The sequence below is a fragment of the Fundulus heteroclitus genome, chromosome 7, assembly GCF_011125445.2.
Source record: "Fundulus heteroclitus isolate FHET01 chromosome 7, MU-UCD_Fhet_4.1, whole genome shotgun sequence".
Lineage (NCBI taxonomy): Eukaryota > Metazoa > Chordata > Actinopteri > Cyprinodontiformes > Fundulidae > Fundulus > Fundulus heteroclitus.
The window spans coordinates 21,565,999-21,581,801 of record NC_046367.1 but is presented as its reverse complement, the minus strand read 5'-3'; the positions used below and the strand labels follow the sequence as shown (position 1 = coordinate 21,581,801).

At 41.0% G+C, this 15,803-nt stretch overlaps 1 protein-coding gene across 1 annotated transcript in view; it reads right to left on the bottom strand.

The window, feature by feature from the left end:
• Window positions 1-15,803, bottom strand: part of LOC105934894 (collagen, type IV, alpha 1) — a 60,478-nt gene that overhangs the window by 28,991 nt on the left and 15,684 nt on the right. Inside the window, exons 2-7 of the mRNA XM_021322820.2 lie at window positions 3,927-3,980; window positions 1,407-1,496; window positions 649-693; window positions 475-519; window positions 198-260; window positions 6-59 (exon numbers count right to left, since the gene is read on the bottom strand). Coding sequence (XP_021178495.2) covers window positions 6-59; window positions 198-260; window positions 475-519; window positions 649-693; window positions 1,407-1,496; window positions 3,927-3,980 — 351 coding nt within the window. The remainder of the gene's footprint in view (window positions 1-5; window positions 60-197; window positions 261-474; window positions 520-648; window positions 694-1,406; window positions 1,497-3,926; window positions 3,981-15,803) is intronic.

Sequence of the window (15,803 nt, the reverse complement as noted above, 5' to 3'; positions counted from 1 at the left end):
CTTACGGGCGGCCCTTGAAGCCCAGGAAAACCACTAATGCCGTCCAATCCTCTTTCGCCCTGAAACACAGACATCACATCGTCAGGAGGAACAAACATATCAATTCACAGAACAACTTAAACATGGCAATCATGTCCAAAAGATCAATTCAAAGCAACAATATCCATTAAAGTCAAGGAGAAACAGAAGTGGCTTACTTTGGTCCCATTACATCCTGGGATTCCAGGCGAACCCGGCGGACCATCATTTCCGTTGAGACCCTATAGTTGAGATTATATAAAAAGAACATTTAATATTTAAGAATCAATTATTTGGATGTTTCTAAACAGTAAAATCCACCAACAATACATTTTACCGCATAAATTGGACATTGCAGTTATATAATGCATAATATGTAGTTGATACAACCCACCGATGTAAGTATTCTTACAAAGTGCAGCATGTGTAGTGTGTTGGCAGATAAAAAGAACTTACTGGCAGTCCTGGGTTTCCTGGAAACCCCGGGAGACCAGGTGGACCCTGCAAAATACCAAACATGACCAGTTAGCACAAAAACTAGCGCTGGAGCAACTATGAGATAAATGGAGTTTGTGTCATGTCATATTATTGTTCTCATGGGTTTCAACATGTGGATGCGTAGTCACTTACTCGTACTCCTTTTAGTCCCGGAGACCCAGGTGCTCCTAGATCTCCCTGTTGGATAAATTAAAGCATGATTACAGTAATATTTAAAATATTTCTAAAATGTAATATAAAATATTGAAAAAATGCTTTAGGTGTATGTATCAGAACTGTGCCGGCTGATAAACTTTCCATCATATCAAGGACAATGGCCTCTGGACAGCATTCATGGAGAAATTGCACACACTCAGTCACAAACACACACACAACTGATGCTCAATACTACATAGCCTCACACGTGACACCTAATGCCTCCAAGTAAAATGTTGTCTCATGATATGTGCTTTTCTTGTGCTGAGGTCTTTTTTCATATCTCGAACTGTACCCTGTCAAGGATAAAGTGTGAAATATGCATTTTTTCCCTCTCCCTCCCCAAATGTGGCTCCTATCTTTCCACAGAGGGCTGCAGGCCCTCCAAAACACAATCAATCAATCAATCGATTGATTGGAAATAGTGAGTTTTTCTTTACATACACAAGTGGTTGTGCAATGCCTTAGTTTTTCCAAAGTTAATTGCACATCACTGATGTGAACTCTAGCAATTAGTTAATAGTCATCAGTACAGGAACTTATTCTGCTATTTTAAAGCAAAAGAAGGAGAAAGTGTGGTAATTGGACCTTCTTTTGTGAATGGATTAGCAGCTTTGATGCTAATCCATTCCCACTTTTTCAATAATTAGAAAAAAAAACTGAAAAACTTGGTGTGACTGAAGGTGTGCACCTACCTTGGGACCCATTGGCCCAGGAGGCCCCTCATGTCCCTGCATTCCAGGGAATCCCATATTGCCTTGAAGGCCAGGAAATCCTCTCTCACCCTGTGATGCACGTGACGAGAGAGCAAAAGGTAGATGCTTTCATCACAACATTTTCACCACTCAGATCGTTCAACACACAAGAAATACTAAAAAGACAACCTAAAAACACAAAATATAAAACAAGATAAAAAAAACAGATTACTTAAAATACACAAAGGATTCAAGAATCGTTATTTTCACTATGTGTTACCATAGTGATTTTTGCTGAGACAAAACAAACGAGTGCACCGTCCCTCTGTCCATTTAGGTAAAGGACACAACTCACAACTGTCATTAAAAATAAAAAATTCTGTTTTCAGAACAATTCAAGTATTACACTTATGTTAAACACTAAACTATGAGCTGTGTTTTTCCTCACACACAGCGCTGATCAAACTATTTAATGTCAAAATATTTTTTTTCTCTGTCTTCAATTATTTATCTCTTTGGGTTGAGAGAGACAACTCTGACCTGAAGCAAAAAAAGGGGAAAAATAGTTGCAAATTGCTCCTATTATCTAAACTTGAAAAGTGGGATTTCATGTCTTTTGTACAAACTGTTTCATTAATCCAGTGCAGAAATAAAGGACATGGCACACACAAAACACTCATAGAAAAACACAGATTTCCTTGCTTCATGAACTCCATCAGTTCCTTAAAACCTCTGTTTTACAGCAATTATCTGACTTCTGCTCTATGTTTTTGTATATAAACATAATCATTATATTCTTAATTATTCATTGTTTGTAGCGATCTTGAAGGTGACCTGAACTGACAGAGCTATTCTACTATGAGCCACTAGATGGCAGCGTCGTTCTAAGGTGAGAATTTCTTAAAGCAAGAGAACAACATCCATGTTAAAGCTTTTATTTTAGGGTTGATTTCCATAACTCCTGGCTAGCATCAGTCAAGAGAAGCATTGTCCGTTAACCCATGTGGATTACCACTGTACAACAAAAGGAAGTGATAACGTCACTGTTATTAACAAGCATTTCAACACTTCTGAAAACACAGAGGTGTTTTGAAATCACAGCAACTGGATGGACTCCACAGAAGCCAAACTAGTGTGCTTTTTTTTAGTGAGGAGCATGTTTGGCTTCTGCTGCTGTTTGAATCGCCGTTAAAGGCCATACTAAGCCGGAGACTAAAACACTCTGCACTGATCAGACAGAACCGATGCTCTGCAGGCCCTCCAAAACACAAAGAGCTCAGTTAATTAGGAAACCAGTTAAACATCCACAACTCTAAATCAGTGTTTTGCTTTTTTAAATACCTTGACATCATAAAAATGGTTAACATGATAAAACAAAACACTTAGGAACCTGCTAAATGATCCACAGATACACCCATATTCAGTGCGTGTGTACTTTCCCTGTAAAGGGAAATTCTTTTGCCATCTGCTGTAGTGACTGTAAGGAAAATGCATTTAAAAATACATTTCCTCTGGAGTTAATGTCCATTTTATGTGTTCCTGTTCAGTCATCATCACTAATCTCACAGTGCTGAGAGACGAACAGCTCACTGGCTTTTCGGGTCCTCTGTGTGTCTAAGTGTAAGCCTTGCCTCCATCTCACAGGATTAAGACCTGTAACCCAGCTGTGTACGCCGACATGCTCTAATTGAAAATGATCTCTGTTCACGTCTGGGTCCATTTTTTCCTATCTGAGCACTCTGCATTTCTACCTGCAGGTTCAAGTCCAGTATGTTCAGCCAAGCTCCTCTTTATGAAAGAAGGTGCTTCTAACAATGTCTACCCATTATCCTCAGGAAGGAATGCCTTTTTCTAAGAATGTCCGAAAATCAAACACAGTGCATTAAAAAAGAATTTATAAGAATGGAGCTTATGTCAGCTCAGCTCCATAGGATTGAATCTATATTATTTGGATTTAATAGAAAAACACTTAGCAGTGTAACTCTGATGTCTTTTTTTGTGTGTGTGTGGTTTTGTTTTCAGGGCCTAAATGATTACTGGTCTTACTCCACAAACAATAAGTGCAACAATTTTGCTTATTTTTTTCTCTAAAACACCTCAGGTAGCATGAGATTAGATAAATAACATCTGTGAGCATCAGTTTTCATGTCTTGCCACTCTGTCTGTATGTTTAACGTCACTCTTCTGCCTGAAGCTAGCCCTAACTGCACCCTCAAATTTTCAGTCGCAGTAGTGTTTGGTTTTTTCTAGATTTGACCAGAGCAATTTGTTCGCTGTGTCTCCTACATGACTTGTGGGAAACTGCAAACGGGGCTTATAGTGTTTCTGGCACATTCAACGGGTTGCTATTTATAATTTTCTTAATTTTATTTTGAATAGCATGTATCATTTTCCTTGCACTTCACAGTTGTTTTCAATGTGACACGTGAAAAGGCTTAAGGGCGATAATACTTTAGCAAGATGCATGTTGATGAAAGACCACATCCGGAATGAGAAACAAATAAAGCATAAAAATCTTACCTTTGCTCCCTTCACTCCGCTGCAGTCACATTTTCCACATGAAGCCCCGCAACCCTGAAGATTAAAAGAAACAGAAAAAAATTCATGTTCCAAGCGATGTAGCGAAAACCTCTTTTGGCCACATGAGGGCAGTAGAAACATTTGATAAATACTTTGACCTCTTATGAGCGACTGTGAGGAATATGTGGCGTTTGTTTAGCCAAATATTTATTTAAAAATATTAATCAGGATGGGGGTTTTCTTCTTCACAGTTTTAAAGCTATAGATTTCATATTAAAGATTTTCTACCACAGGAATTCATCAGAGCAAAGGCAATAAAGCAAGCGGCTGAACTTGAGCTTTTCAGCTCAAATTCAATCAAATTTGAGGATTTGATTGACTATTTTGTGTGCTTTTCATCCCAAGCTTGCCTCACAAATTTGATCTTTTAATCTGTTGTTGCTGCAGCAGCTTCTCTTTCACGGCTCACCTTGTTATCACCTCCAAAGCCTTTAACAAGCAATCACCCACTTGCAGAACTACTTGCAGCCAGAAGGGCTTGCATGCAGCTGGTGCGGGCCTTCCACCGCCCTCCGACACCCACCCTGCTTCCTTTTCTCTGAGACCTCCAGAGGCCGGAGCCTGGGAACTGGCCTGCACTGTCTTGGCTCTGTCTTTCCACATCGCCGGTCTCTTCCTTTTTTTTTCTCTCCCGTCCTCCAGCTGTTGCTAGACTCACGTGTAAGGCCTCCAGCCAAGATGCTGTCAGAGCGAGGGGAGGCTCTGCACGCTTGGGAAGAAAAGTACACAGCTACACTCACCACACGTATTCCTGCCTCTCTCCGGTTCTCACAGACACAGAAGAGACAAACAAATAACTCTGTTAATAATACTAATAATCTTTTTTTTAAATTTCGAACTTTGGGAAACATACGTAATTGATGGTTCATCACACCCTACCTCTAAATCGCACCTGTTACAGCCCAACATACCTGCTAATTGAATCAGTATGCAGGCCTATAAAACACGAGCAACTACAGCCTTCCTGATTGAGGAACCTGTCCCAGTCCACTTGTTCTCCTCATTTTACTGCACACATGTGCCCTGCCACACCTTGCGATTTTTTTCAAATCCAGCTCTTTAAAACAGTTCTCACCTACTCAATCTCACCTCCCTGCGTCCAGTTGCCTAATTGCTTCGTTTTTTTTCCAATCACCCGGCAGGACAACTTAGAAAACACCTCCTTCAAAGCAGATTGGTGTCACAACGCAGAGAGAGAAAACGAATGTTGACTGTGAAAGCAGAACATGCTGGTTTTATTATGGTTAAACCCTGCCACACCAGTGAAAGGTCCTGCAGTTGGATCAGACCCGACTAGTCTCAGCAGACATGCCTGCATGTTGGTTTGTGTGACGTGGGGCTCCTCATCCTGAGTCTACAATGAAAAACCACACTCTGTGATGTCTACTGGATCTCCAAACACAGCCCAGTAATCTGCAGGTAGATAAGAACAATGCTTCGCTTTGATTTCATCCTTTACACATCATCTTCACAAACCCAAACAGCAGCTGGATAGTGAAGGCTCAAAAGGGCTACATGACATCTGCACAAAACGCCTGTCTTGTAAATGACTCTCGCAGTGGTTAGATTAGATCTGTGTGATTTGAGATCTGAGCACTTTATTTGAAGGGGGTTTGAATGGTATCTTATCACACAAGTCCTCAGGTACATAAAGAAGGGAGAATACAAGAATGGTTTGAACGTGAGTACCAGTTCAACCTCACAGAGATAAAATGCTAGGACACCTTACAGTTCATACAGACTCTGTATACTTTGGTGTTAGTTATTTATACTTCATGAACTTCATTTTGTTCAACTTTACCTAAAGATATCTAACAGATTCTGCTTAATCTTCCAGTTTGCATATGTCTGAACCTTTGAAATGTCTTGATCAGTGTTGATACCGTATTCAACATAGGGAAACTAAGAAACCAGAAAAAAGGTTTTATTACATCTTTATTACATCTTTACTGGGACTTTTGAGTAAAAAAAAAAAAAAAAAAACATACGAAAAAAATCACCAGTTTGAATAACGTGAGCTGTACATTTCTGTTTATTCTTGTTAAGCTGGTGTTATACATACCGAGCTGTGAAAAAAGATTCAAGCGCTCTTTCTTTGTTTTTGCTGATTTGAACAGGTGGCAGAAAATCTAGAGAGATGAAGGTTAGCTGTAACAAGACAGAATACATGCGTGTGAATGAGAGGAACCCAAACGGAGACATTAGGTTACACGGAGCAGAGACAAAGAAGGTGGAGGATTTTAAGTACTTAGGGTCAGCAGACCCAAGCAACAGCGAGTGTAGAAATGAGGTGAGGAATCAAGTCCAAGCAGGCTGGAAAAGGCGGTGAAAAGTGTCAGCAGTGTTTTGTGATAAAAGACTATCAGTGAGAATGAAAGGAAAGGTGTACAAGACGGCAGGGAGACCAGCAATACTGTATGGTTTAAAGAAAGTGGCACTGAGGAAAAGACAGGAGGCAGAGCTGGAGGCAGCAGAGATGTAGATGCTGAGGTTCTCTTTGGGAGTGACGAAGACGGATAGGATGAGGAATGAGTAAATCAGAGGAACAGCTCATCTTAGTTGTTTTGTAGGTAATGCCAGAGAAGCCTGGCTCAGATGGTTTTTACATGTAGAGGAGGTGAAGGACGTTAAGGCTAGAACTGCCAGGCAGGAGGCCTCTAGAGGAAGAAAGAGGATCACTAGTTGGAAACTAGTGAAAAACCTTGACTTAAAATACTAACACTTAGCATAAAAGTTCTGCCAATGTCTACTGAAACATTGTTTAAGTCACTTGTGTAATTTCGTGTGGAATTGCTATAACTGGAGACGGTGAGGAAGTAAGGAAATAAAGATGATATGGCTCTGCCCAGGCGGCTTGATCTTTCCCAGAGCAAACAGACTCAGAGCCAAGGGCCCAGCAGTAATCAGTGTTAATGTCCACAGTCAGTATTTAGTGGCTGCTGAGGCACTGAGCTCTGTATCAGATCCAGTAAACCTTCGCAGCAGATGGCCTCACGGCTTCCTAGACAAGTGTTTGTTTCATAGCCGAGTCGGGATGGCAAGTCTGGATCTCTCCAAACTGTGAAAATCACCATGGCGTGTGCTGGCAGCTTGCTTACATTTACTGGGTGCTGCACAAAACAGTGCCTTATCATGACTCTGTGTGTATAACAGTGTTTGTGGTTGTTTACTGTGGCTGGAGTTGGCAGGGAGACACCAAGCGGAAAGTTTGTTTTAAAAGACAATGTTATAGATACAAAAAAGGGCCGACGACGAAGATATGATGGAGTGGGTGTAGCCGCTAGGATCCGCGGCACGTTCACAGACTACAATGATGCGGAGAGAAGTCTCCCAGTGCTTGAGGATATGTATCAGAGGTGCTGCTCCCAAAAGCTCTGATGTCTGATCAACACTAGCTTGATACGTCTGACATCATGGGACAGAAGGCTCCCGCTCTCCCTGGAGAGAGGAAGTGATGAGTAATGTTTGCTCTGGAGATTAGAGGCCTCTGCATGCAAGGAAAGCTAGTCGAAAGACGCTGCATGAACTCAGGATGTCTCTCACTCCTAATGTAAATCAGGCTGGACTGCAGCAAATTTAAGGCCAAAGGAAGAACAGAAGGTTAAGGGATGTCTTCTGTACTTGGATCACGCTTTGCTGTATATCGTCATTTAAAATCTTCTTTAAACTTAACAGATAAGGGCACGGTGGTGGCACAGGGGCAGAACAACGTGACCCGTGTGCGGTGGCCTCAGTCCTGTCTTAGGTTTGACTCCTGACCCAGAGAGACCTTTGTCATACCTCTTCTCTCCTCACGTAATCATTTCCTGTCTAGCTACTGTCAAATAAAGGCCACTATAGCCACAAAACACACAAAAAAATAATAATATTCAACAGCTGGACCTCAACTGCTTGTGTTCACTTCTTGGCTCGGGAATCAAAAGAGAAACTGACAACTTCAATTTTGTAGCGGGCCTATGTATTTTTTTTTTCTGCTTTATTTTGCTGCCTAATCAAACAATCCTACATTGCAGTTAAATTGGAACTGATATTTTCTAAGTAAAAAAATATGAGAAATGTTCTTGTCAGGGTTTGTTTTACATGGAAATAAAGTCTCAGAATCTGCTAGATAAATCCAGGTTAAATGGACACAGAGGCTGAAAATTGAAGCAAGGGGCAGGACCAAAACCGATTTTTAATGTCTTAAAGGACTCCAATCACCAAAATAGCAGATTTTATACAAACACTATTTTAAGAAATAAAATAAATGAAAAAATATCATGCTTGGCATTGAGTAGTTATTTGTTCAGATGCCAATAGAAAGCTGATCTGGTTGACGGCGCTCCACCATTGACCTCGCTGTGTAACAAGTGTATTAAGAAATGAACATGTAAAGCAATGCTGGTCAGTGGGACCTTTAGGTAGAAAAGAAATGTGGTGTAAAAATCAATACAAATAAAAATAAAAACAGTAATGGGACCAGACAGGGGCCAATGATATGTTTGGGTTTTTACACACAACTAAGAGCCATAAGAGGATTTGAGGAGTTTTTTTTAAATGCTGTCATAGTATATGCCCATCACCATGGTAACTACTGCTTAAAAGTAGCAAAAAGATAAACCAAATGGGATGAGAATAAATACACTAAATAAATAAAGACATTTTATTGTTAGACTGTCAATATCAAGCAGTTTTTCTGACCTGCAATGCTCGACATATTCTTTTCCCTGTTTCAGTATCTTACAGGCAGATTACTGGTGGTGCACCACCCCCTATCACCATTTTCTGCATAAATAATCATATGCTGCTGTGTAAATAATAATGTGAAAATGACAATAGCTTAAAGAGTTGTGGAATAGCATTCAGATTAATTGAGAATGGAGTTGGTATAAGACAATAGAAGCTCCCTTTGGTATTTGCCCCTCTAGAAAAGTGTTCACCTGGACACCAGACTGGACTGGAGATGCAACTGTGAAGCTTTCTACAAGAAGAGACAGAGCAGACTGTGCTGCTTGAGGGACCTTAGGTCCTTCAATGCTTGCAGCAAGATGCGGCAGATCTTCTGTAAGTCTGCTGTGGAGAGTGTGATCTCCTCTGCCATCATCGTCTGTTGGGGGTCGCAAGATCAGACAGTGACTTAAAAAATCTCAACAAACTAATAAAGAAGACCAACTCTCTTCTGTTTACAGCAAAAAATACTAACTGCTTGAAAACTTTAAACAGGACCCCTGTTCAATTTATGGTGTATCCCTTTAAGATGTCTTGTAAAAAAAAATGCTTCGGATAGTTTACTGATAAATTTGCACACTGTAGTCCATAGTTTGTCATTTGAAACAATGCAGACCTTCTTTAGCACAAAAGAAGTGTTTCAACATTCAGTGGACCAACCGTAAAACCTAGAAAGCACATTTGACTCACTACTTCCAAAGCTACCAAAATCGTCCAAAATATTTACTCCAAGGGGAGAGCTGCACAACTTTCCCACAACTAATTAATACAACGTGCTGAATTAACTACAACCAACTTCCTGAACACAAGTGAGTAACAATGTTGGATCAGATGTAAAGTTTCTATCTCTGCCTCGTATACAGAGGACATGCTCACAAAGTTTTGGCTTGCTTTTATTTTCCTCAGCAAAATAAGTCATTAAATTTGTTCTTGATTTTTTTTTTGTATGACTCAGAACCTCTGTTCCTTCCAAAGTAGCCAAAGCTACTCATCAGGAAGAACAGCCAACCTCCAGCGATGGCACAAAAAAAAGTTTCCGTCATTTTCCCTGAATGCATATTGTGCATAAGTTTCCTTAGCTATTCCCACAGGATGGCGGAGACATTCCTGTCCCTGCAGCTGCTCCAAATGGACTGTACATGCAGCTCAACAGCTGGAGCTGGTTGCCTGCATCTCTTGCTCCATGTTGAAGGAAACAGAAGATCACACAAACATCTGGTTAGTGTCTTCAGCAGGTTTTTCTTTAAATCAACGCTACATTCCCGGCACATTCCTCATGCCATAACCTCCCACCACTGCAGAGGCCTTTTCCAAAGCTCCACAATGTTTCAGCTGGTCTGTGCACTGGAAGGATTTGCCGTTTCCCAGTCTTACATTTTTAGTATTTGTGTATTTATATTGAGTTCATACAGCAATAACAGAAGTTTAAATTAAAATAATGCTGTAACAGATCAGCTTTGCGACAATTTGCCTTCCTTGTCATTTAACCAAATTCTCACAATAGTCAAATATGCAGCTCCTAATCACACATACAGAGACAAAGATCTTATGATCAGTGTAAAACGCTGTAACCAAAATCATGCGCAAAATCTAAACGCGCTGTATTTTTGTTGTACTTAAAAACAGAATCTCTGCATTCTGGGATCAGTAGTTTACAAGAGTGATAATCTGTTTTTGCCGCGCTCTCGCTGTTATCTCCTCCGCTTAGAGCAGCCTTCCTTCCTCACTGATATGGATTTTACTGATAAATAAAAGAAATAAATCAGCTGCACATTTTAACTGCTGTTGTTCATGCCTGGGATTCCTCACGCAATTCCACTGCAACATCCACACAATAGGTTCCCTTGTCCCACACGGTCAAAGGACCAGCCCAAATTTTCCAGTTCAGTCTCAACAGAACACTTGCATGATTTCTCATTGGCAGACCAACTTATACAGCGCCTGGTAAAAGTAGTCATTCTCACTGAACTTTTTCCACAATTTGACACAGTACAACAAAAACGTCCAGTGAAAGGTATTTCATTGGATTTTTCTTTCAATTGTCATAATTTTAGTAGTGAAGCATGACTGAAACTTATATTTGTTTTTTAAGTTGTCTTACAAACAAAAAAATTGAAAATGGTGTCGTTGATTTGTTCTGGGCTAACCTGGCCAGCCAGATTGATAATGTGTAGCGCTCTCCGTTCTGCACATTATCAATCTGCTCCTGCTCCCATTGAATCCGCTCAGGGAATGGGGGGGACATTCATGAGAACTTTCCAAGGTTGGTTTTATCCAATCATGGTATCAAATGAAAATAATACAAGTAGCAGGTGCCATGAGAAACAACAAGTTACGCTGGTAAAGGCACTTCTTGTGCTTTTTTTCAAAGAACAAATCATGGATTCTGACAAAATAGATACTCCTGCTCTGCCATGTTTATTTTGTTTGACTGTGGACTCGGCAGCTTGTTTTCATTATAGCTGTGTGTCCCGCCTTAAACCATAATACTGCGTCGTGACTGGTCCGAAACATTTTTGGTTCGGGCCAAAAAGTTGACACGGGAATGGGACAAGATGGATTCTCCTGTCTTTGTGAATGCACAAATACCGGGACAATTCAGCTGTCAGACAAGGTTAGTACTTGGCCTTCTATACTCTGATACCTAAATAGTTAATCTGTGTATGAAATAACCATATCAGAAATCCAGCTGTTCTGTGAAACACTGAGGTTTGTTAGAGATTATTAATGAACAATTATCCTCATGAAGTCCAAAACACACAGCAGACGGGTTAGGGATAGTGGTGTGGAGACATTTAAAGTTAGACTAGGTGATAAAACAATAAACATTTCAATAACAATAAAACTCCAAACATCTCAAAGGTACAGCTCAAACCATTATCTTAAACCGGAAGAAGTGTAGCCTGATTACCAAGACCCATCTACCAAGACTTGGCTATCTAATTTGACAATCTGGGAAAGGAAGTCATTGACCAGGGAAGCAGTCGAAACACCCATCATAACCCTGGGAGAGCTGTCTAACATTTCTCAATAGGAGAAATGTTAGACAGGCACGCCACACTTGTGGTCTTTATGGAAGACTGGCACGAAGGAAGACATTATCGAAAGAAAGCCACATAAAGTCCCATTTGCAGTTTGCAACAAGTCATAGTGAGGAGATTTATTAAATCTTTTGGCCCATGCTGAAAGCACAATCTGAGGGGAAACCTAGCAGGGCACCTCACACTAAACCCAGCATCCCCATGTTAAATGGTGGCAGCATCATGCTGTGGGGATGCTTTTCTTCAGCAGGAACAGGGAAACTGGTCAAAGGAGATGACAGGACAATGATCTTGAATGTACATATAAAGCTATAATAGAATGGTCAAGATCAAAGCAAGTCAATGTGTTATAACGGCCCAATTAATTTCCAGACCTAAACCCAACTGTTAATCTTTCGCAAAATTTGAAAATTGATATTCGCAGATGAAGAAACGTATGCCAAAAAGAACTTCAGCAGTAGTTGCAGCAAAAGGTGTAGACGGTGGCAAATCTTGCATGAATGGTGAGCTGAGTGAGCATCCTGCTTTGTCTCCCCCTATCATTCAAATGGTAGGAGGGTGTCTATGGGGTTGGAAGGAGGGTAAAATGCCGTGCAGTTCCAACACAAACCCCTTAACCCAGTCTCCCAATTCTCAGCATGCAGCAAGGGGCACCAGCTGTGCATAAAGGCAATAGACTACTAAAAAGGCTCTGTTTGACAGCCATGAATCCACACTGTATGAGGGAGAAAACCTAAATCCCAAACATTCCTGCAATCTAGACTGTCATGATCCCTCTAAAGACAGATTCACCCTGCGAGGTTACCATATTCTTGCATCACACAGTATTTGTGTTTACATTTTGCACTGTGTTTTGGGCGTTTGGCTCTTTGGGTTCTCAAGTTGGCTCATCTAATTACACTTGATGACATCCGATGAGATTTTAGTTCTGTGTCCCAACAGTAAACATTGTGCAACCTTGCTAAGTTGTTAACATATCTGAACTTTCACAGAAACATGTGGGTCCTCCTGCAGACTGCCTTAAGTCCAGTTACACAGCACATTTTCCTCCTTACATGTGCTGAAGTTGAGCTTACAGGCTCCTGTCTTCCTTCAAACTCAGATAAAATTCCTACAAGACAATTACAAGGCAATCTGCTGTACACGTAATCCTAATTATGAGCCACAAAATAGGATCCTGCTCTGTCACAGCCAATTTACAGCAGTCACATACGTGTTTAACCTGTTGCAGTCATCCATATAAATGTACTAACTGCATTCAACCGCAGATTATAGCTTCCACATGGAGACAGTTAGGATAGTTTTACACCATAAATGTCTGAAGGCACCAACATGGCAGTAACTGGAACATTTATGGGGGATTAAACCGTATTATGACAGTAATACCAAAAGTGTTGCTATTGATAGTATTGATAGTGGCCTGCAAAGGCTTTTTTCATGTTTTATCGCCTCACAAGCTGTAATTAAAATAGATTGACTGTTTGCACTATTTCATTTACACAACAGGCCTACAACTTTGAAGATGTATTTTTTTATTGTGTAGCAAAGAACAAACAGGAAAAAACTACAGAAAACTTCAGCGTGCGTAACAGGTCGCCACCCTACAGTCATACTTTGCAGGGTCACCTTTTGCAGCGATTACAGCTGCAAGGGGCTTTGGATCAGTCTCCATGAGCTAGCCACAGTTTGCCCATTCCTCAAGGTTAAACTGCTCCAGCTCCATCATGTTGAATGGTTTTCACTTGGGAACAGAGATCTTAAGATCTAACCACAGAATCTTAATTGGACTGAAGTCTGGACTTTGATTGGGTCTTTCCAACACATTGACATGTTTCTGTAGAGTTGCTTTAGCAGTATGCTTCAGGTCATTGTCCTGCAGGAAGGTGAAGCTCCGCTCTAGACTCAGGTCAAAGGTTTTGCACAAGATTATTTCTGTATTTAGCACTATCCATCTTACCCTCCACTCAGACTAGTTTCCCAGTCCCTGCTGCTGAAAAACATCTCCCCATCATGATGCTGCCACCACCATGTTTCATTGTGGGGATGGTGTTTATGGGGTGATGGGATGTGCTGGGTTTGCTCCAGACAGTGGCTTCCTTTGTTGGGCAAAAAGTTCAATTATAGTCTCATCTGACCAGAGCACCTACTTCCAAAGCTTCAGGGAGTCACCCATATACCTTTTGGCAAATGCAAAAAATGCCCTCTTATTTTACAGTTTTTATTGGTTGCTTTGACCTGTTTGAAGAAACTGGCAACCTTTCAGTTTTCAGCATCACCATCTCTGCAGAGCAAAAGACACCTCTTGCAAATGAGTTAACCCATTTTCATTGGTTTGACTCATTTTCCCCACCCTTTTGCAAAACAGTTAACGCAGATGTCATTCATGCAGTCCAAACTCCATTGCTTTAGCTGTGGTAGCAAAACAGAAACTATATGTCCCAAGCTCTTAGAAACTTCTTGATCAGAATGAAATCACCGAAGCACCTGATTGACACTTCTTTACACAATTTTTCAATTTGCAGTCAGTTTGCAGGCTTTATGTTACTGTAAAGGTGCCATGCTGTGTGTTGTTCTTTGCAAGCATGAATGGTCTAAGGCAGATGAGAGTCAGAGTAAGAGGTAGATGGGTCAGGGGAAGAAGATTATGAGGAAGAGGAATCCATGAGGTGGCAGTGTAGCTGGAAGGACTCAAGTTACAGATGAAATTCAGGCAACTATGATTGATCATGTGGTAAATCATGGTCTTTCACTTAGAGGTGCAGGACAAAGAGTCCAAACTTTTCTCAATAGAAACAAGGTTGCATCCATGGTAAGAGTTTTTTGACGGGACAGCAGGTATTGCTGCTATACAGTATATACATCTCTATCTATTCCTATAGAGGAATTCTTCAGTGCATGGAGATGGAAGGTATATGATCACCGCCCCTATGAGCAGACGCCCTAGCTCAATGCAATGACTGCTGCTGCACAAGATAAAGATGCAGAGGCATGTAAAGGATGGATCAGGCATGCAAGAAGATTTTTCCCTAGGTGCATCACAAGGGAAAATATTGAATGTGACGTAGATGAAGCCAGGTGGCCTATTCGTCAGGACAGAATAGACTAGAAGGAACAAACAGCCCTAGTATTTTCTGTTGGAATCTTTCATTTTTTGGAATATTTCATTTGTTTATCTGGAAAAAAAGAATGAAGAATCAATAAAATTTGCATCACAACATATTTGCTTCTGGATCCATTTTTTGCAAAAAGGCAAATTTGATTACAAATGACACTGACATGTAAGCTGCGTACAGTCTTTGGCTAAAATGAACCAGCAATGCTGCACTGATTCACATTGAGTGTGGTGTTTTGTATTTTGTTGCCCCTTGTGTAACGAATGATTGGAAGGGCTCAAACATTTGTGTGCAAGTTGTGTTTTTTGAGGGCAAAATGTGCTTTTGGATCATATGTTAAATGTTTTGGCGGAGTTGGAGCCTTTTGCAGACAAAATGTTTAAATTTGACCATTGATGCCACTGTTTAGGCCTCTGCGTTAAAGGTTTTGAAAAATGTGGGTTTTGAGTTGTCTGCTGTGTCAAAGCAACCAATAAAAACTGTAACACTACATAAAGTCCAGCTCTATGGATCATACAATTTGTTGTGGTCCTATGGAAAGATCCATAGCTCTGCAGTTCCTTTTCTGGATACCTTTGGTAAATGGTAAATGGCTTGTACTTGTATAGCGCTTTAACTAGTCTTGATGACCTCCAAAGCACTTCACACTACAGTTTTAGTCATTCACCCATTCACACCCTGACGGTGGTAAGCTATGTTAGTAGCTACAGCTACACCTGGGGCAGACGGACAGAGGCGAGGATGCCATACAACAGCGCCACCGGGCCCTCTGACCACCAGCAGGCAATGGGGGTGAAGTGTCTTGCCCAAGGACACAACAACGGAGACAGTCAGAGTGGGGGATCGAACCGGCAACCCGCCAATTGCAGGACGAACTCCCTAACCTGGTCTCTGTGCTGCCTCTGATTAATGCCGTCCTGGCCCGGTGTGTGAATTCTGGTGAGCACCCCTCATTT